Here is a 21,119-nt window from a genome sequence, read left to right on the forward strand (position 1 = left end):
GATACTCTTGAAGACTCCCGTGATAGATTTCTAGGTTTGAGTAAGTATTAGTTTGAGAATTATTTTGTACAGGCTGGGAAAAGATTTGAAGTTGAAAAGGAATAAAGGTGAAGAAGGAAGGATATGGCACTCGAGTTGAGTGGGAGAGTTTGTTTGAAAATTGATATCACGTGTAGATAAGGGTGGATGATTTTCTTATCTATAGGTACTGCCAGACCTACTGCACAGTTACCGAGTACTTGCGGTAAATCGACCTCGTACCTACTGTAATTATGTCGTACAGCCTCGCAATATCTCCATAGGTAGTTAGGTATGTTGTCCAAATTCATTGACATGTTCAAGCACATATGCACGTCATCCCACATAATCTAGTGATGTATATATGAAACTCGTGGCCCAGCATCCGCCTTGTTGCACCATCAGGCTCATCTATCCCTCTTTGCTCTGACCCTCGCAATATATATCTATAGACACACTGTTGGTTTCCCTACCCTCATTTATCCCATGGTTTCACCGCCGCCTCACACACAAGTCCAGCCTGCGGTAACTCGCTGTGGGCGAAGAACCTTTTCAAGACCCCAAACGTGCACACGCTGGGGTTGGTCGTGCCCGCGCAGTGTCCCGGCATATCCTGGGTGACAACGACGCTGCCTTCATGCCGTTGTGCCATTCTGAACGCATTCCGCACCGGCGTCACCGGGTCCGCTGTGTTGCCGATGAACAGCAGCGGGCTCCCACGAGGGTCGTAATCGGAGAGGTTCGACTGGAACGGACCTGTGAACCGGTTTTTGGGAGAAGGTCGGTTGGTTGGATCCCAGAGGATGCAATGTAGGGTAATTTCGGCCCAGATGGATCCTACGACGGGAGATTGTGATAGCAGTAGATCCAGGTACTTTGTAAAGTCCCGCTTTGATCGAAAAGTGATGTCGTCACCATCTCCACAGAGGATAGAGACGCTGGATTCCAGTTGCCACGGATAACTTGACGGGAGCGGTAGGTCCTTTCCAATAAAGCCGTTTGGTGACAGAGGCATGTGAGGGACATTTGGAAGCAGTGGTGCAAAGTGTCCAGGTTCAGGGAACGGCCAGCTCTCCCACGCTGACATGGCTCTGGAGATGTCTTGCTCCATCAGAGCTTTGAAAACCAATGCCAAAAGCGGCCACAATTGGATGGGTTGATATAGGTGCATATGAATGATGGCCTTCATGTTGAAGTAAGTGAGGATGTAAGCGTTGTCGTTTTGGACCAAGGGTAAGGGGTTGTTCTTGAGGCCATCGACAAAGTTCTCGACTTGCCATCGCATCTCTTCAGGGCCACTAATCGTAGGATCCGATAGAGCACACTTTGGCCCGGCCTCGAAACAATACTCGAAGAACTTGGTCCACGACTTCATGTTGTCCTGAAGATTAGTTGTCCATCCTGTAGCAATATAGTCATCTGCGTCGACAACCCCGTCCAAGACCATGCGGCCAATTCGGTGTGGAAACATAGAAGCAAAAGTATTTCCCAAGAAGGTGCCATACGATAGACCCCAGTAGTTGAGAAGCGGAGGACCCTCGTTTGACTCTGCCGAGTCAAGCGCCTGTTGATTACGAGCATGGCTGTCTTTCGACCTCAGCTCTCTCCGCAGATGTACGTCAACTTGATCAATGATTTCTATCATGTCGTGGGCCACCAACGCCGTACTCACAAACTGACGGATACTTGAACCATCGGGAAATCTGCCTTTGCTCGTTTGTGCGCAAAGAAGGCCAAGGCTTTGGTCAATGGCCCATTTAACATTCAAGGCATTGAGGTTGGATTCGAGACTTCCAGCGCCTGCTCCCAGGAGACTGAGAGTGTCTCTCACAGCGTCATCTTGAAAGCAGGCCAAACTGGGCGTTGAGAATTGTACACCACGGGGGTCGAAAGACAGAATCTCAAAATGCTTGTCACCATCCAGAATATTTTGGATGCTCTTGCCGGACCAAAGCAGGATGCCCACGCCGGAACCGCTTGGGCCTCCAGGATTGATGACCACTGTGCCTCCAAAAGATTCATCCCCGACGTCCACCACAGCAGGCAACCTCGCGATCGCTAAAATGACCGAGCCAGGATTCGACGAGTTGGACCAATCAAGGGGCACCTCTAACCTGGCGCATTCAAAGGAGTCATAACATTTGTGGTAGTGAAGCTCTCTTGAAGATGGGATCTCGGTCCAATTGAAAGCGTCACCGGTGTTGAGGCCAGCAGGATACGGGTGGGCGAAGGACGCAGAACCATGACCCATGAGCTCAATAAGGAGGCATCCAAATAGCGCGCTCGGCTGTGGTCTCATTTTGGTTCACCCTGCTCCCTGACGCACGGGGATCGATGATAGAAGTCCCCAGTGGTGGATGGAGGGGAAGCAGAAGCAGGTATATACCTCGAAGTTCGGATCGAAGAAGGGAATGAGGGACGGGTCGCCTCAAGCGAGCCGAGCTCCCACTAACCAGCCATACAGCTAAGCAACAAGGATTAGCTTTTGTTCAAGGGAGGTAGACAGGCACACCGCAAGGTGCGCCAGTCCCTGCGCTCATCATTTGTGGCCAAATGGAGTGTGATGGCACATGAACCTCAATGCAGGAGTTGTCTGCAGAGTCAAGGAGTGTATGGTAACATGAGGATGGACTGCACATGGAAAAACGGGCCCTCAAGACATTTATGGAGTCGTCTGTTCCGAGTATTACTGAAAGCCCGCTAGGTGCCTGTGTACCTATGTACCGAGGCGCCTATCATCCAAAGCTCGGGGGCTATGACGAGGTTCTTTTAGGGGGAGGGTGATACCTGGCGAGCCCTAGCACTGCCTGAGTCGCCAAGCAATTAAGTAAGGCTTATCTGAACATGTAGGCGCTTCTTTAACTATGGATTGCCTATGAAGTGGACGTCAAGCGGTTACATCATCATAGACACGCGTAAAGATATTACACCCACCACGCGACGCCATCACGCCCTCTCACGTTCACGGCATTGACAACCATTCAGTTCTGGAGACCACGAGTTCCCCGGTGCCGAACAAGATACTGCGGGAAATGGAGTGATCAAGCCTTCATCCACGGCGCGGGCGCTAATGCTCTACAACTGAACTCGCTGTCCCATGTCTTCGTCGCAGCCCTTTGTGCCCTCATCGCCCCTCACCCGCGCTGGTGCCAGGAAGAAGTCGCAGTTCACGTACAAGCACCTCCATCTCCTTAGCCAATCGTCCACGTCTTGTCCCTTGAGGTGCATCGCACTGATCGACTATGATGCCTTCTATGCGCAGTGTGAGATGGTGAGACTGGGCGTGGCCGAGACCCAGCCACTGGCCGTCCAGCAGTGGCAAGGTCTCATCGCCATCAACTATCCTGCCCGGGAATTCGGCTTGAACAGACACGTCACCGTCACCGAAGCAAAATCAAAGTGTCCGCAGATTGTGATCCAGCACGTTGCGACATGGCGTGAAGGCGACGACAAGTGGGCGTACCGGGACGATGCTGCAAAGCACATCCAGACGGACAAGGTGTCGCTAGACCCGTATCGTCTGGAGTCGAGGAAGAGTCTGGCCCTCGTCAAGGAGATCCTGCCCCCGCCGCCGATACAGCGTGTCGAGAAAGCTAGCATTGACGAGGTCTTTCTCGACCTGTCGGCCCAGATCCACCAGATCCTGCTAGAAAGGTATCCGGAACTTCAGTACGTGCCCTACGACGATCCGACAGAGAACTTGCCCCTGCCGCCCTCAACGGCTCTGAATTGGGAGGCAGATGCTCTGGTGGACCTCGATTCCACAGAGACGGAAGACGACGACCCTGATTGGGACGACGTGGTCATGAACATTGGCTCTGAGATCGTCCGGGGTGTGCGGAAGACGATTCGCGAGAAGCTGAAGTACACCTGCTCAGCCGGTATTGCGCGTAACAAGATGATGGCCAAGCTTGGAGCTGGGTATAAAAAGCCCAATCAGCAAACTATTGTCCGCAATCGGGCGGTCCAGCACTTCTTGTCCGGGTTCAAATTTACAAAGATACGCAATCTGGGCGGCAAACTCGGGGATCATATTGTCGACACCTTCAACACGGACGATGTCACGGACCTCCTCACGATTCCCCTCGAACAACTCAAGGCCAAGTTGGGCGACGACACGGGAACGTGGCTTTATGGAACGATTCGTGGCGAGGACAACAGCGAAGTCAGTTCGCGGACGCAAATCAAATCAATGCTATCTGCTAAATCTTTCAGACCGTCTATCAACACAACGGAGCAGGCTAATAAATGGCTAAGGATTTTTGTAGCAGACATCTATGCTCGCTTGGTCGAGGAAGGCGTGCTCGAGCACAAGAGAAGACCCAAGACCATCACTCTACACCACCGGCAAGGCGGACAGACCAGGTCAAAACAACTACCAATACCAGGAGGCAAGAAGATCGACGAGATGATGCTGTTTGAACTTGCCAAAACCTTGCTTGGACAAGTCATTGTGGACGGGAGAGCCTGGCCGTGCGCAAATCTATCGCTTAGTGTGGGCGGCTTCGAAGAAGGTGTGTCGGGTAATAAAGGCATCGACACGTTCCTGCTGAAGGGAGATGAAGCCAGGGCTGCGATCGATGTCCCACCACGAAGTAACACTGCGACACCGGATGTCGATGAAGGCCGGCCTGAGAAGCGGCGAAGATTGAACGAAGGTCGGCCTAGCATTGCCCGCTTCTTTTCCAAGGGCGAGAGCACCGAGGAAGGTGAAGACGAGCCCGAAGCCAGCCCTCAGGAACGGAATTCCAGCGGACGAGCTGGTAGTGAAGGGATCCCACACCGAGAAAACAGCCATCCTCCACCTCAATTGCACCAACAAGACATCGCCACCTACTTCTGTCAGACGTGCCAGAAGTCAATCAATGAAACCGACCGAGGCGAGCATGAAGACTGGCATTTCGCCAAAGACCTTCAAGCCCAAGACGCGCCCTCTGTGACGGGCCCGACGAATAGTCGCCCTCCTGGTCAGACCAACGCCAAATCGAAGCGTGGTGGTGCGAGTAATTCTCGAGGGCGAGGCTCAAAGGTCGAGAAAGGTCAAAGTCGCCTTGCTTTTGGATAGCATGTAGTGCCACTGCTTTTGGATAAATGAACTACCGCTAGGGAGACGTTGGGCTGATTCAAATGCTCTGATCAGCATACTCCTTGTTGAACGCCCGTCCGATGACCATCCTCCTGATCTCGCTGGTGCCAGCCCCGATCTCGTATAGTTTTGCGTCCCTTAACAACCTCCCAGCAGGGATTTCGTTGACGTAGCCATTGCCGCCCATCAATTGGATGGCGTCCAACCCGCACTCACTCGCCCTCTCGGCAGCGTAGAGGATTGCACCGGCACAGTCCTGCGTGCGGATGTCGCCCTCTTCGTCAACCTTCTTTGCCGTGTTGTAGGTGTACGCTCGCGCAGCCTGGAGCTTGGTATACATGTCGGCCAGTTTCCCCTGGACCAGCTGATTGTGCGCGATTGGGGTGCCGAACTGCTTCCTCTGGTGGGTGTAGGGGAGGACCAGGTCGAGACAGGCCTGCATGATCCCCAGCGGGCCTGCGCTGAGGACCAGCCTCTCGAGGTCCAAGCCTTCCATCAGCACCCTGACGCCCCTGTTGACTTCCCCCAGGACATTCTCCTTGGGCACGAAGACGTTGTCAAACACGAGTTCGCCCGTGTTGGAGCCGCGCATGCCCAGCTTGTCCAGCTTGCGCGCGACCGAGAAGCCCTCGAACGTCTTTTCCACGATGAAGGCCGTGATGCCCTTGCTCTTCTTCGCGGGCTCCGTCTTGGCGTACACGACGATGTAGTCGGCCTCGGGCCCGTTGGTGATCCACATCTTTGTGCCGTTGAGGCGGTAGCCGCCGTCGACGGCCTTCGCCGTGGTCTTCATGCTCACGACGTCGCTGCCCGCCGAGTGCTCCGACATGGCCAGCGCGCCCACCTTGTCCCCGCTGATCAGGCCGGGCAGGACCCGTTCTTTCTGCTCCTTGGTCCCGTTCAGCGAGAGCTGGTTCACGCACAGCTGCGAGTGCGCCGCGTAGCTCAGCCCGATCGACCCGGACGCCCGCGAGATCTCCTCCATGATCACGCTGTGTGCTTGGTATCCCATGCCCAGGCCGCCGTACTCCTCATCCGCCGTCGGGCCCAGGAAGCCCGCCTCGCCCAGCTTCTTCCACATGGAGTGCGGGAAGTCATTCTCTCGGTCCGTCCGTGCGGCCACTTCCTCGGGGATCTCGCGGCGGGTGAATTCTTGGACGCGTTCGCGCAGCTCATACAGGTCTTCGGTGGTGGGAGGCGTGAAGTTGGCGGGATGTTTCGATGTCGTCGACGCCGTTCGCAGGACAACTCTTGAATGCACTGGAAGGGAAGTGGTACGGGAAATACGAACGCCCGAGCGAGCCAATCTTGGGATCAAAGCGGACGGCATGGCGGTCGATACTTGAATTCTATACAGACTGAAAAGAAGTATCCTTCACAGGATCTAGCTGATGCTGTAAAATGATGGGTGTTTGGTCAAGAAGAGACGAGCGAAGGTCAGAGTGAATAAAACCCATTGCTCCGCGTGTTGGCAAAGCCGCGTCTAACCGCCGTTGCCGAGGGAGGCTTCAATCAACTGCGGGGACTGTTACACTACTACAGCTGTGTACACACGCACGCACAAATAATGTCACAGGATTCTCTGCAAATGTCGTTGTTGGGCTAAGTGCACTTAGTGAACCTTGTACTTCTCCAATTGCTGCTAGACAGCGAGATTCAGCCTTTGAGCGAATCATAGTTATGTTCAGATCCCATCCGGCACATATTCGTGGGCAATCCATTAGAGAACCACAAGTAGCCCTCAACTTTGGAATGACATGCTCAACCTCGGTCACTTTTCAGCGAAAATTCCAGCTAATTCTTCCTCAACTCCCATGGTCGCTCGCACGGATGTCAGTGCAGATAATGTGACTTAATTTCAGTGGCCTTGTGAAATGTTACAAAACCCCAACCTCAAGCCACCTGAGGCTACTTCATTGAGCATCTGATGGATCTTGTGGATATTCGTAGAGGCGCAAACGCTGGAGGATTGAGCCATGAATGCGAGCATCTGCACCTAAACTCTGTACGATGGTGGCTGATTGTTCCGACCAGCAAATACGGGAGGACCAGCGGAGCTGACTGATTGTCGGTCCCATGGAAGAAAGACATCACTAGAACGCCCGAAACGTCAGTGAGGACATAGACTAGAGAGACAAGTTCTTTTCTCACTTGCGCTGACATGGCAATCCGCAGTGGGCGCATGCATGTACAGGAGACGAAACTTTCTCAATGACCGCTCTTCTGTAGTGATCACCATCCGGTTTGATGACTTCACCTGCAGGGCCTTTGCTGATGACGCCGATGAACTTCCTGAGACTTGGTTAAGGAGAGCAGCCCGGGGTGTAGTGCGAAAAAAAAATTTGGTTACCATTCGTTGATTGTTGACATGAGGGCTATGATTCTGGAGACCTCGTTAATCACTCCGGGTCTGCAATGAGCTGGCCGGACAAATTGATACTCGTTGATGTTGTCATGAAATGGGAGGCCGGGGGGGTTTGTGATGCGCCAGAATTGCTTGCTGCTGTCCTTGGTATGGTAGGACTCGAGCAAGAGAAGTCTGCGTTCAGCCATCTTTCCTTTCCCTGGAGTTCGAATGCTATGATATGGGTGAAATCGATTGAAACAGAGAGCAAAGTCAGTAGTGAAGCGCTTGAAGGAAGATCAAAGGCCAGCGTGCAAGTTTGCAGTGGTTAAAGAAAAGGCAGGTGAGCGCGCCTGCTGGTTGTGCGCGCGACAACATTAGGAGCCTGCAATATCCTCATCTGTTCATTCGCGCACCGGCGATTGCAATGTGCATAAAGAAGCCAGATGAGCTGTGGGGTTGTGCTGGCAATAGATGCGAACTTCGTCCGGCGTCGTTATGCTCCTACATCAGTGTTTGCGCAATGTCTTGTTCCTTTTGAGCGTCTCAGCATCAACGTCCACCGTCCTGAATAAGTCTTCCTGATGGACAAGGAGAGTACAGAGTCAAGTGTGAGCGGTGGTATGATGAGACTGTAAGGCTGCGCACGGCTGGGGTGATCGGCCATGGCCTGCCAATCGGTCGCCGATCGACAGGACAAGAGGTGAAGGTGCAAGATCCAGAAATCCCATCGTCAGCCGCAGTCAATGTCGTCAATGTGGCGATGCTCGGAAAAACTGCCCGGTTTGAGAGTTTTCCCGATTCCGACTCACTTTCTCTCCTGCGGTCCCTGCGATCCCTGCGATCCCAATATTCACACATCGTCTCAGCTTCTGTCTTCCTACTCTTCTACACAACAAACAACCTGCAGGAATTCCTGTATCTGCAGCTTTGTTCCTGGTTTGCTTTTCAACGATGTCATGGGCATTGTATCTCTCGGTGCCACCAAGTATTGACCGCTTCTCCTCCGTCACTTTCTCACCAACCAGAGCGAAACGGATCCCACGCCCCATGCACCGAGCCAATCGAACAACATAATAGCGTCATTGTACATATCAAAATGCCATATCTTCACACGTCTTTCATTGTACCAGCCGAGCCTCTTCGAGCTAAGCATGTGCGTTTTCTGCAGCCTCCCGCTGTGGAACATCACACTAGCAACTGCAAAATGTGCGATAACATGGTCAAACAACATTGCCACTCATTATTGTCCATAATTTAGGTCTTTCTCAGTACCCACAACACTCCCTTTGGCCACTCACATAGCGTTGTCCACTTGATGATGGCGTCAACATACATCTGTCGCGTCTCTACAGCCAACCCTTGCATGCCGTGCAGAGGGTGCCAAGGTCGTGCCGGTCACCAGGTTACTGAAACAGAGACTCCCACTGGATGACATCTATATTCAGGTCCTTACGGTGAGAGTTGGTGTCTCTGTAGTCATCAGCGCCTCCTACGTATACCTTCTTTTGAGTATCATGAAAGCTTCTCAGCTAGGCAGATATAAGGGAGACTATTGACACCTTTAGACCACCTCCCTCGCCTATTAACTCGTCCAAGTGTGCAAACCCATCCAATCTCAAAATCGGATAATCATGGCACCCGCTGCTATCACTCCCCCACCAGTCGAACCCAAGCTCGGGCGACCTGGTATGCATCGCGCCAACACTGCCAACATGGGCACGAAGCGAAAGATCATCTGCTTCTCAGGTATGCCTGTCCGTATTAAAGAACTCGGCTCCATCTAACAACCCATGTCAGACTTTGACGGCACCATTTTCATGCAAGATACCGGCCATACTCTTTTTGATAACTTTGGTTGCGGTCCAGAAAAAAGGAAGATCTTGGCGCAGCAGCTAGAGTCAGGAGAACGCAGCTTTCGCGAGGTCTCAGACGAGCTCTATGCCTCACTGGATGTTCCGTTCGAGGACGGCTTCGAGGTCATGAAGACCGCCCTGGACATTGACCCAGACTTTGAAACCTTCCACGAGTTCTGCGTCAACAACAACATTCCTTTTAATGTCATCTCAGCCGGACTCAAGCCTGTCTTACGCAAAGTCCTTGACCACTTCATTGGCGAGCAAATGAGCAAACACATTGAAATTGTGGCCAACGATGCCAAAATTGCCCATGATGGCAGCAAATGGGAAGCTGTCTGGAGACATGACACCGACCTTGGTCACGACAAAGCCCGATCAATAAACGAGTATCGGGCAGCAGCACAGATAGAGAGCGACAACGGCACAATACCAATGATTGTTTTTATTGGTGACGGCGTCTCAGATTTACCAGCAGCGCGTGAAGCCGACGTACTTTTCGCTCGCCGAGGATTGAAGTTGGAGGAGTATTGCAATGAGCACGGCCTCTCGTACATTCCTTTCGACACATTTGCCGACATTCAAAGGGAAGTCATCAAGATTGCCAAAGTTGATGACGAGAAGACACATGGCAAGGGTCTGCCCTCCAACTTCAACCCTCGCGCCAACATGTGGAGAAGGGTCAGTAGCCGGGCCGCTGTGCCTGTGTTCGCAGCTCTCAGTCCGCGCAAAGAAGAGAAGGCTTTCCTGTGGCCAGAAACTTTTACTCAGCCAGCTACAGTGCCGAACAAGGAGGAAGCGACGGCCGCTGTCGCAGCTCCAGTCGCGTAGATGGCTGGGTTCGTTAGGTCAGATCCGACCTTGGGCTGGTAGTTCTTCGATTTTTTGGTTTGTCCAATTATAGCGGGAAGCAATGGTTGATTCTGTTTTGAGACAGCCCACAGCGAGAAAGAAATAGAAATAGATCTGCATAGACAGATTAGTATTCTAGACAACATAGGGATCGAGTGAAGGAAAACTCTACTGGAAGAAATGTGACAATGAATAACAAATATCTTCCACAACAGAACTCATGCTTCTCTCGGTGAGTTCTTTGAGTCTAGCAAACCAGCCAATGACTGTGATGAAATACTTTTCTCCAACATAAATAAATTTTGGATATTTACATATGCACACGTCCGATACTCCAACCCTCCAATTCTATATCGGCTAGATTAAACAACACGCCTCTACCAATGCCACACGGTGATAGTGGTGGTGGTGGTGGTGGTGATGTTGCCGGCACTCCATCGGCTGCGCAACACCCGTCCGTGCCCGCAACCTTTGCGGCCAAAAAGTCGCGGATCCTCGCAGACCTCGACCAACCCGAGGGTGCGTACTCGGACAATTCGCCCAAGGGCACGGTGGACGCGCAGATCCGCGACCTGATCGACGAGATCAATCGGTACGAGGGGCTCGTGACGACGAGTAGTTGCGCGGGCAGGGTTGCCGTGTTTGTCGAGGGGCCGAGGGTCAAAGGGCGTGGCGATGACCGCCAAGATGGCGGGCATGATGAGGACGAGGTAGAGACGTTGGCGGTGCAGGATGGGCAGCGAGGCGGAGGACGTGAGGCAGCACGAGAAGAAGGGGGAGGAGGAGTGGGAGAAAGTCTGAGCGTGGAGGTAAGCGGTAAGGTAGGAAGGGAGAAGACAACGACGACCACGACCTCAACGTCTCCAGGAGGCAAAGGCGGAGGACGCTGGCTTTATGTCTCGCATGATCCTATCCCTATCCCTGTCCCTCCTATACGGATCGCCAATGCCACTGCCACTGCCACTGCCACCGCAACCATCCCTGCCGACGTCGTCCAGAGCACGGATGAAGCAGCGAACCCAGCAGCAAACGAGCCGAAGCAAGAATACTTTTCCAACCTCTTCCACCTGGGTAGCCCGTCACGCTCACCGCCGTCTTCTTTCCCAGCATCATCTCCCCCTCTGGTATCTCGACCATCACCATCCCTGACCCTATCCCTCCTGTCCCCTCCGGACCAACCGCCCCAGCTGATCCACCTGACATTCTCGCCGCTGATCCTGCACGTCCACTGCGCGACGCTCCGGCATGCCCGCCATGTGCTGGCGGCGGCGGTGAACTCGGGGTTCCGGGAGAGCGGGGTGCAGAGTCTGCGCGCTCTGGACGACGCCGAACACGGCGTCATGGTTGCCGTGAGGACGGCCGGGCTGGCTTTTGAGACGGTCGTAGGTGTTGCTGTTGATGCCCAAACACCTCGGCAGGAGACGGTCACGTCTCCAGCGGGCGGTGAGGATCCCGGCGGTGTGGGAATTGACATGGCTCAACCCGCGGGCCAAACCGAGGCGATTATGCACAGGGTCGTCGGCGAGGAGTACCTCGCCCTGTGCGCCGCGGTGGTCAACGAGCGATTCGCGTGGAATGTCGAGCGCAGGGAACGGTTTCGACGCGAGCTGAAGAGGACGATGGGCAGGGAGGGATCGAGTCCCGATGCAACTCGTGAGAACAAGACCCAGCCAGAGTGGGAAGACAAGGAACAGCGGAGGAGGCGGAAGAGACAAGAAGGGCTCGAGAAGCAGAGGATCAAGAACGAAAAGGACACGACGAACAGCACGACAAGGTATCGAAATGAGGTCGAGGTGGAGGAGCTGGATCAGGATCTCTCAATACTGGGCCTTGATTGAAAAAAGCACTTTCTACTACCTCTTCTTCCGGCTCTTGGACTGTACCACATGGGCACATCTACAGCTGAGCCTTTCGGCCTCTAGCAAGGAACGGCCTCCTCTTCACTTCCCCCCGAATCAATACTTCACCATCCATCCTTACAATCCCGAAATCCGTCAATCCGGCAACCTCGAAGTAGCTCCTCAATTCCTCCTCGCTGAACCCGGCATGGGCCACCGTGTGCATGACAGGCTGCTTCGTGGCATCCGAGCTCTCCTCCATGGCGTGGGTGACGAAGTCCAAAATTAAAAACACGCCTCCTGGCCGCAACCGTTCAACGAGCCGTTTTGTGGCTAGTTGAATGTCTTGGAAATGGTGATATCCCAGGCCTACAGCCACGAGGTCGAAGTCGAAGAATTCAGGCGAAGCTAGGTGCGAAGGGCGAGGGTCCTTCGGGTCAAGAAGATTGCCGACCACGGCGTGGGCTGTCAAGTTTTCGTCGAGCCTGTCGTCCAGCCCGGCCGAACCATCCACCGATGATGAGGTATTGCCAGTGTTTGTGGGGTCAGGATTGAAACGCATGTTGTAAGCCTTCACCATGTTTTCACTCAGATCGATGCCAACGTATTCCGTGGCACGGGCGCCGAGAGCATGTGTGATGGTTCCCGGTCCACATGCATAGTCCAAAACGCGTACCTGTCGTTTAGCGGAGGACGGTGATTGGGTCTCGAACGTAGCTGAAGGGTCGATGAAGTCCACGCCGATCCAATTTACATGCTGGTGGATGAATGCGGTTACCTTGTTGAGAAGACCTCGTTGCCATTCCTCCGATGTGTATCGCGAGGCGAAGTTACTGTTGAGCGATCTTGTTAGCCGTATCTCTGTGGTTCGACATATCCCGTAATACAACGTATATCATCTAAGTGATGAAGTGGTGCAGGATAGAGAGACAGTCTCATTGACGTACTTCCAATGTGCGCGATTTGCTTCGGTGAACGCCTCATTGTCAGGACGATGACTTTCATCTCCATCAGGAGCCTCGTGATGGTGATGGTGATGATGGTCTGAGGTTTCAGCCATTGTAACGATGAGTTCAGCTTGTAAAAATTTCCTCTACTAGGAATATAGATTGGTAGAGCACTTGACTTCAGACAACGCAGCGCACCCACGATGTAATTATACCCCTCCAGTTGTCCAGAAAATGTATCCGAGGGTGGAACAAAGCACACAAGGCTGAAGCTGAGATGGGCCGGAGAGTTTCCCTGATCACGGAGACATATCTGCGTGATGCCGTGGGTACGTACTTGTTAGCGTCACGGACTGTGCGAGATCGTGAGAAGAGGGCAAGCTGCCGACAGGAAGCGCAAACCCTGAGATACTGACGTCCGCAAGCCCTGACATGTGACGGACAATCACAATAGTAGAAAGATTGCTGGTACCAAGACAGAAAGATAGAGGGGAGCAATCGCAGTCAAGATAATTAGTGTCCAGGTGGTGCAGGCATTGAACCTTGATGACGCAATAGTCGACACGCTTTCTCCAAGCCAACGCGTTCCGCGGCGAGTTTTAAGTGGTGAGGCGGTGGCAGGCATCAACGACGATCAAAGGTCTGTCAACAGCTCAAGTACCTTGGGAGATCAATAACGGATATTGTCTTGGATATTTTGCGCTGCCACATCAGAATATTCCTTCGTTGCTGGATTTGTACGGTCTTCACGAGTCCCGTTAGCAATGCCAGCTCGAAAATCGGCAGCTTCGAAAAGGGCGACCCCTGCCTCCAAAAAATCACACAAACGCCAATTGTCACAAGTCACACCCTCGATCTCGCCGGGAAGCAGGGTATCGAAGAGATTGAAGGAGTCTGCCGAGAAGGATCAACGTCGCGGCAAGACCACCCCCACGAAGAGCAAGTACTTTCAAGAGCCCGACAGCGAGGATGAGGATGTCGATATCAAGGAGGATGAGAGCGAAGAGTCGGGATATGAAGACCAAGAGGCATCGGAAACAGATCAACCCTCGACCGAGGAGCCTGACACAGAAGACGATTACGAGTCTGACGAGGAGCACAAAAGGAGAAAGCCGAAAAAGAAGACCGTCAAGTCTGGGGGTGGGCTCACTGGCGGCATCCAGGCTGTGGCTAATGCCGTGCTAGAAAAAGGCAAGGAGCTCTGGAGACCTGGAGTGAAGACGGGTCTGGGTCCAGGCAAGCAGGTCTTCATTGAGAAACCGAAACCCAGGGGTGATGGGGGGATCAAGTATGCTGCTGAGAAGATCCATCCGAATACCATGGCTTTCTTGAAAGATTTGAAGGAGAATAATGACAGAGAATGGCTGAAGAGTAGGTCGTGTGCTCCCTTAGGTGATTCATGCATGTTTCTGGCACTTTACCGAGTGTTGGGACCATATCTAACGTCGCCAATACTGACATTGGTTGGGGACAGTGCACGACGTTGATTATAGGGCCTCCTGGAAAGACTGGGAAGGATTTGTAGAAGCATTGACCGAGAGACTCACAGAGATTGACGAAACAATCCCAGAGTTACCGCCAAAGGATGTGGTATGTGCGAGAGAAACCACTTTGCTACGACTCTCGCTAATCTACCTGATATCAGGTCTTCAGGATCTACCGCGACATTCGATTCTCTTCTGACCCGACTCCTTACAAAGTATGTTCCCCCCCGAGCTGCTTGTCGAGGTTGAAATGCATGTTACTCACACATCTCAAAGCCTCATTTCTCTGCAGCATGGTAAAAGCCCTGAGTTCCCTCGTTGATGTCCTGTACTAACTGCCGCTAGGTCTCGGACTGGTCGTAAAGGACCTTATGCGTGCTATTATGTGCATATTGAGCCTGGAGGCAAAAGCATCGTTGGTATGACATTCATCCATCGTCAAGTTCCCCGCTAAGCATTGAACGTGACAGGTTCTGGGCTGTGGATGCCGGAGTCCCAGCCCTTGGCCCTCCTGAGAGCGAACATCGATCGCAAGCCGGAGAAACTGAGAAGAGTCCTCACAGAGCCTCAGTTGCGGAAGCAGATCTTGGGCGTCGCGTCGAACGACGAGAAGAAGGCGGTCAAGGCATTTGCTGATCATAACAAGGAAAATGCGCTGAAAACGAAACCGAAGGTATGTGTTTCATCCTCTCTTTTTGTTGAAAAAAAAAAAAAAAACACTCTCTGCCTGCGCACACGGACGAGGGGAGGACAACGACTCGTGAAGACATGTTCTCGCTGCTCCGAAGTTAGCCACATCAGAATCTGGCAACTAAAGGAACTTGCCAGCAAATCCCTCTAGGATGAAAGGCCAGACGTGCAAAGAGGACAAAATTGTAGAGCGGAGGCACCTGCTTGCGTGACTGTCCCTCAACTCAACAGCATAATTTGCTTGATGTGTCTGCACCAGACCTGAAAACCCCTGAAGCCCTCGGCTCGGTCTCTCGACTGCAAGGAGCTAGGACCTTAGGGAGGTGACATGCAGCCATCAGGTCTCTCGCGCAGCAGAGGCCATTGATGCATGTGCGCACAGACTTGACAAATGAACACGCGTTGCAGACACAATTGGAACCCAAGGGGACTAAGACAGGGAGCTGCCGGGCTTTGGAGCGAAAGACCTACAACTGCCCCTCCTGGAAGCCCATATTCTCCGGGGCCTCCCCTGTTGGCGGCAGCCGGCGCAGTTCTCATCACCACTGCAGCATTCCTCGTTGCCCAAGGAGTTCCTCGCGAACAGAATGCACTTGAGCATCGAGTACAGGTCGTCTGTACTGAACGTTGCATGATCTAGACTGGGCTGACGCTTTGTTTTGACAGGGCTACGACGCAGACAACCCGAATATCGATCTCCTTCGGCTGCGCTGTTTCACTCTTGGAAAGCGAATTCCCGACGAAAAGGTGGTCGGGGAGCAGGGACTTCAGACCATTCTCGAGTTAATTCGTCCCATGGTTCCCTTTGTGAGTCCACCTCTTTGCCTCCCATTCGTGCCCATTCGTGCGCATTGTGAGCCTGGACCACCTGCCGGGTGCTACCACAAAGAATTCTGATAAGACTGGGGCTGCGACTGGACAAAGCTTATGCGTAGACTTTGCAATTGTTTTGGGTGTCCAATCATCACGTCCACCTCGAAACATCAGCGAGCATGGCGAGATGACCGGGCCGCCGTGAGCCCAGGCGGTACCCAGGTGGACTTGAGTTGCTCCCCACCTATGCCGTTAGATACAAACTCTGACCAGAAACACTGCTGCGAAGACCCTTTACTGACTTCCCGCACAATAGGTCACATACCTCAATAGTGTCGTGATGCCAGATGATGACGATTCTAGTAGCGATGAGGCAACCGGCTGAGGAGACAAGTCAGCAGGGAGAGTGCTGGGACGAGTTCTTGCCACAGTCTTTCAAACAAAGGTTTGGTGGCGGTAAGAACCTGGTACTCCGGACTTTGCCTGGTTCACAGCAATGTTGATGTATGGAGAGACCTCTGGAGATCTTGGACGCCCTGTGACATCAATTCATTCTGTTTTTGTTCCATCCGTGGTTCCTTTGTGACATCCCACATCTCTTTCTCCCTCTTTCATACAAAGAGCACCACGTACACCAAAGTGACCAGCATTTGAAGTCAATGGACCAATAATGTCGTGGGTAACTATCATTGGATAGTCTGGGTCTCAAATGCGAGTCCAGTTTGTGATTTCATCTGGAGCGCTGTCACTTCGGATCAATAGTGACACTGTCCAAGCAAAAACCCATGAATGACAGCTTGCCTTGTACGAGGCACATTGGCGCAAAACGTGGTGGTGGCGGTCACTGTGACGTGGCAATGGAGTGACTGGTGACTTAGTCTTCGAGTATATTATTTCGATGCTTTCCGTATCGGACATGGTGCCATTTGTTTTGTCTCAGGTGTTCCAAGTTCAGCTGAGCGGTCCACTTTTTCACCTGTGGGAACAGCCAGTCATGGTTCGACGGAGCGGGGACTGGTGACGGGGAGGCGTTGGGCCAGATCAACGACAAGAAGAGAAATTACTGCAGGCTCCCCTGGCACAAACCGAGTGTGGGTGAGTGGAAAAGAACCTCGTACTCGGTACGTTGTAGGTACTGAGTAATTTTCTGACCATCACAAGGCGAAATGGCGGTGGGCTATTCGAGAGGGTGGACCAGGAGTGCCAGTAGCAGGCGACCGACTCCATCTCTTTTTTGCGCCGGTGTCAAAGAGCCGAGCCGCTGCGTCAAGCCAAAGTCATGTGAGAAGGGTCTTTGAGCTTCCAAATGTCAGTCTGTCAGACCGAACACGAGACCATTCAAACGGATACCAGACGCGTACAAGACGGATACACAACGTACCAAGAATACCATGAGCCAGCAAACCTTCAGCCTCTCAATCTGCCTCCCACTGTTACTCGGTCCGCGACTCTGTCAACGAGATCAATATTGGTGACTTTCTCGGATGAAGTATCAAGATTTCGGTATCCTGACTCTTTCAGCGATCTCCCCTTACACTGGTGTTCAAAGCTTACGTATTGATTGCAGCAAGGTGATTCAACAACCTCTACTGCTTGCCACCTCTCTCCGCGAGATTCCGTGTGCGAAAGGATCAAGGGCAAGAAAAAAAGACATGAATGACACCACTAAAATGGGCAAGAGAAGGAAACGAAAGCGAAATTGACCGTGTCAGGCCGGGGTGGTCGACTCTTTACGTGGAACGAGGATGGTTTGACTGTCTGGGGGTCCTCGTCCGTCGTGGCTCGATGGGTCAGGCGGGCACACGCCCTGCGCCGCTCGCAATCTGGTTTGTCTACAATGTTGGCACGATGGTGAGGGTCGATGGCGGCCCGTCTGCAAATGCGTTCCGATTGCTCGGCTACAGCAAGTTTCGCTCTACCCTAGCAGGGTGCACCTCTCCCTGCGTCCTCCGTTCGCTTCCAGCACGTCGGTTACACCACCGAGGGAGCGGCCGCAGTTCTTGCAGGACGATCTATCGACTTTGGGAGCTGAAAATGTGCGAAGCCGTGAGCAAGCTGGTCTGCGGGATCCATCCCCGTTGATTGACCAATTCCCAACCGGACGCCATAAACCACTTTCTTATTGAGTTCTTTCCCCTTCCTTCCCCTATCGGTTGCACTCCCGGGATGCTCGGTTTTGTAGCGAAGGTCGGCTCTGACAACTCTCCATGGTGTCACAAGGTCGTTTGCTGGCTTAGAACAGGCACCCACACAACCTTGGACGGGAAGTCCTGAGAGGGAAGCCTTCTAGACATGTCTCCAGTGTCCTCTTTACCACTTCCTGTGTATTCCCTCTAAGGCGACAAGCAACTCAACTCCCTCCTATAAACCCACCTTTTGCTTCGGTAATGACATTGCAAGCTTGTGGGACCTCCGGGTTCGAGCACTGAAAGATTTATTTGATCATGTCTCCAACTAAGAAACAACTCTGGGCGCAGGCGGAATTGTGGTGCGACAAGGTCGACGCATACTCGGTACATAGTCTACTCCTACATTCGGACGGTATCGTCCCCCCAGCAGGACAAATGGAGAATTTATTTGCAGGAAGATAAGCAGGCCTGCGGCGTCGATCCGAACATTGCATGATCTGTAGCAGAGGAAAGAAATTGGGAGGCTTTGAGCAAGGGCGGCCCCTAGGGCAGAGCCGAGCCTGGTGGCTTTCGCCTTTTGCCCCTCGCCCTTCGCCTTTGGGGCGTCGAGGGCCCCTGTCGCGCATTACGATTCACTCGGTATTGGGCGCCCTCCGTTACCACTTCAGCGCAGTCCTTCCGCGCACACCGGCCACCAATCTTGGACGCTAAGGTCCCTTTGTCTGACTTCTGGATCTCTCTCCACAGGCCTGCTTCACGACCTGGGGAAGGACTAGTCCCTCAACGGTCCTTTTCTGGTACTACGTCACCACCAAATAGTTGGTCGCACTATTCCATTGAAGTCATGGACACAAGGGAAAAGAGTTGAGCCTGCAGGATATTGTTTTCACGGCTTCGCTAGATACCAAGCGAGGTGAGCAGCAGGACACGGTTCCGCGAGCTTACACTTTGCAGCTCAACCGGTGTAGTCTTGGTCACCCACATCGAATGATGAGCCTGACCGAGAAAGTTGGTCGCAGTATGCTAGACCCCTTATTCGCCCTTACGTTAAGCACCACCGCTACGGGAGTTACCCTAGCTACACTATTGCAATGGCGGGTGCCCCCGTCAAATGCACAATCGAGGCCAGAATGTACAAGTTAAGGCCCGGACCACTGCGGCAAGGGAACAGGCTTCAGCGACACATTATTGCCAGATCAACCATTTAGCACATGCCCAACCTGTCGCTAGTGCTGCATCATGCAGCAATACACAGCCTGGACGAGGTCAGATGACAGAGAGCTGCATCATCTAGTTGCTGCACACAAATCCTCCCAAGATCAATTTTTGATTTTGGATGGAGAGACTCAAGTGGTGGATAACGCCGTCAACCACACCGCTTTCTCGAAAAAGGAATCGAGATGCACTCTCACACCGTCTGGGAGGGTCCTTTACTCTAGCCATGATGGCGTGCCGGGAATCTGTCAACACTGGCTCAGGACAAACCCAAGCGTCGACCTCGATACCACACGATGGTTTAAGAAATACCGTCACGGGTTTGGTGTCACCCGAGAACTGCTTGGAGCAAACAATTGACGGGGCAAGGCAGCGGAAAGCAGCGAACCGGATAAAAAAAGTCGACTAGGATCTGAGGGGGATGCAAATCCCTGGAAGCTGCATCCTCTAGGGCGCTGTCATATTCTTGCACATTGCTTTTGATGTTGCACGGCAGACGGAATCTTCGATGCTGCCCACGCCGCGGATACGAGACGAAAGTTTGTCACCACTGTTGGGAATCCCTTTCCCTCCGATCCCTGACCTCGATCAAAAATCCCACGTTCAAAGGGACTCTCTCGGAGCTATGGCGAGTCAGGTACCCTTTTGGACAGACAAGGACGTGGACATGGAGCGTGCAACTGGAGAGGTAAGTCTGGCCTACCATTATTATGTATAAAACATTTACGGGCATTTCTGGGCGGAAGTACGGCATGTTACGCCCAAGGACGTATCGACTCTGTAAAATACTAGGCAATACGTCGAAAGAACTTGTTGGGAACAAGACAAACGGTCCGTCATCTCAGCTGGATGGTTGGCCGCTCACGCCGCTCCAAAGAAAGGGGGATGTGCATCGTGCATGGGATGGTACTGCACTTACGCCTGCATCGACGGCGCCTTACATAGGCGTCCTCTAGTCTCCCTTCGACTTTCCCTTGCGCATTGCATGATGGCTGCATGCTTCCTGGAGGGGCCGCTCCCCGAATTACGAAAATCTACTTGTGTCTACAAGTAAGGGTTGAGGGAGGGTAGCTCGCCTGGTATTAGGGTCTTGTCCAACACCTGGAGCCACGAGTCAGCATCTACTAGGATGCTGGTCCAGCAAAGAGACCGGGTTCAACTCTGATTGCAAGGCCCTTGGTACAGCGATTCGCAGTTTGGGGAAAAGCTTTGTCTCGCTCTAGCATCAGCATCGAGACGAGAAGCAACGGCCCGATCGACAGATAAGAGGGTTCGATAGACCTTGGTTTGTCGGCAGATTCGAAGCATCGATCTTCCAACTACTTTTCCTGTTGCTACAGCCTCTGGTTTTTCTGTTTCTGTGCATGGACTATCCTTTTGGCCACAAATATCAACCGAGGGCCACTCTCTCTACCAACAGACCTCGTATTCACGCCCTGATCATCTCCCAGCTCACAAGCACCCATCTTACGCAGCACACACCCTGCCCACCCCTATTCAGCTGGCTCCCTTTGAGCCTGGACTGGCCTTGATTGACGGCTCCCCTTGCCAATTCGCACTGATTCGCACCGTATCAAACGGTGGATGACGGAACTGTGCGCATGGTCTTTCCCCTCCAAGAAAACCATCCTCTCCACAAAAAGAATTTTACATCACGAGTCGAACCTTTTTCGACGGCGACGACTCGGATTACTACCTCCTCCACAATCCCAGGACCACCCAGAATTTACGGTTTTGGTGGCCACTGGCCACGCGAAGCAAGTCATCCAGAAGGACTGATGCGAACCAATCGAGCCATTATAACCGATTATTGTACCTACTTGTATTGCACGCTCTCCGATGCCCCT

General features: G+C 52.9%; 7 protein-coding genes across 7 annotated transcripts; 4 read left to right on the forward strand and 3 right to left on the reverse strand.

Moving 5' to 3' along the window:
* Positions 1-493: 493 nt before the first annotated feature.
* Positions 494-2,317, reverse strand: Z517_10382 (uncharacterized protein; the record flags this gene model as incomplete). The annotated part of the gene is made up of 1 exon (XM_013423994.1): positions 494-2,317. One exon carries the CDS (start codon positions 2,315-2,317, stop codon positions 494-496), a length of 1,824 nt encoding a protein of 607 aa, XP_013279448.1.
* Positions 2,318-3,115: 798 nt separating this feature from the next.
* Positions 3,116-5,083, forward strand: Z517_10383 (uncharacterized protein; the record flags this gene model as incomplete). Its single annotated transcript, XM_013423995.1, has 1 exon — positions 3,116-5,083. The coding sequence occupies one exon, from the start codon at positions 3,116-3,118 to the stop codon at positions 5,081-5,083; it is 1,968 nt and encodes a 655-aa protein (XP_013279449.1).
* A 58-nt stretch (positions 5,084-5,141) lies between these two features.
* Positions 5,142-6,434, reverse strand: Z517_10384 (uncharacterized protein; the record flags this gene model as incomplete). The annotated part of the gene is made up of 1 exon (XM_013423996.1): positions 5,142-6,434. One exon carries the CDS (start codon positions 6,432-6,434, stop codon positions 5,142-5,144), a length of 1,293 nt encoding a protein of 430 aa, XP_013279450.1.
* A 2,648-nt stretch (positions 6,435-9,082) lies between these two features.
* Z517_10385 (uncharacterized protein) lies at positions 9,083-10,135 on the forward strand (the record flags this gene model as incomplete). The annotated part of the gene is made up of 2 exons (XM_013423997.1): positions 9,083-9,197; positions 9,249-10,135. 2 exons carry the CDS (start codon positions 9,083-9,085, stop codon positions 10,133-10,135), a joined length of 1,002 nt encoding a protein of 333 aa, XP_013279451.1.
* A 404-nt stretch (positions 10,136-10,539) lies between these two features.
* Z517_10386 (uncharacterized protein) lies at positions 10,540-11,994 on the forward strand (the record flags this gene model as incomplete). The annotated part of the gene is made up of 1 exon (XM_013423998.1): positions 10,540-11,994. One exon carries the CDS (start codon positions 10,540-10,542, stop codon positions 11,992-11,994), a length of 1,455 nt encoding a protein of 484 aa, XP_013279452.1.
* A 58-nt stretch (positions 11,995-12,052) lies between these two features.
* On the reverse strand, positions 12,053-13,054 carry Z517_10387 (uncharacterized protein; the record flags this gene model as incomplete). Its single annotated transcript, XM_013423999.1, has 2 exons — positions 12,053-12,827; positions 12,942-13,054. 2 exons carry the CDS (start codon positions 13,052-13,054, stop codon positions 12,053-12,055), a joined length of 888 nt encoding a protein of 295 aa, XP_013279453.1.
* Positions 13,055-13,705: 651 nt separating this feature from the next.
* Z517_10388 (uncharacterized protein) lies at positions 13,706-16,313 on the forward strand (the record flags this gene model as incomplete). The annotated part of the gene is made up of 8 exons (XM_013424000.1): positions 13,706-14,312; positions 14,416-14,531; positions 14,587-14,640; positions 14,702-14,721; positions 14,771-14,844; positions 14,896-15,098; positions 15,782-15,922; positions 16,245-16,313. The coding sequence occupies 8 exons, from the start codon at positions 13,706-13,708 to the stop codon at positions 16,311-16,313; spliced, it is 1,284 nt and encodes a 427-aa protein (XP_013279454.1).
* Positions 16,314-21,119: the final 4,806 nt, after the last annotated feature.

The sequence above is a fragment of the Fonsecaea pedrosoi genome (assembly GCF_000835455.1).
Source record: "Fonsecaea pedrosoi CBS 271.37 unplaced genomic scaffold supercont1.7, whole genome shotgun sequence".
Lineage (NCBI taxonomy): Eukaryota > Fungi > Ascomycota > Eurotiomycetes > Chaetothyriales > Herpotrichiellaceae > Fonsecaea > Fonsecaea pedrosoi.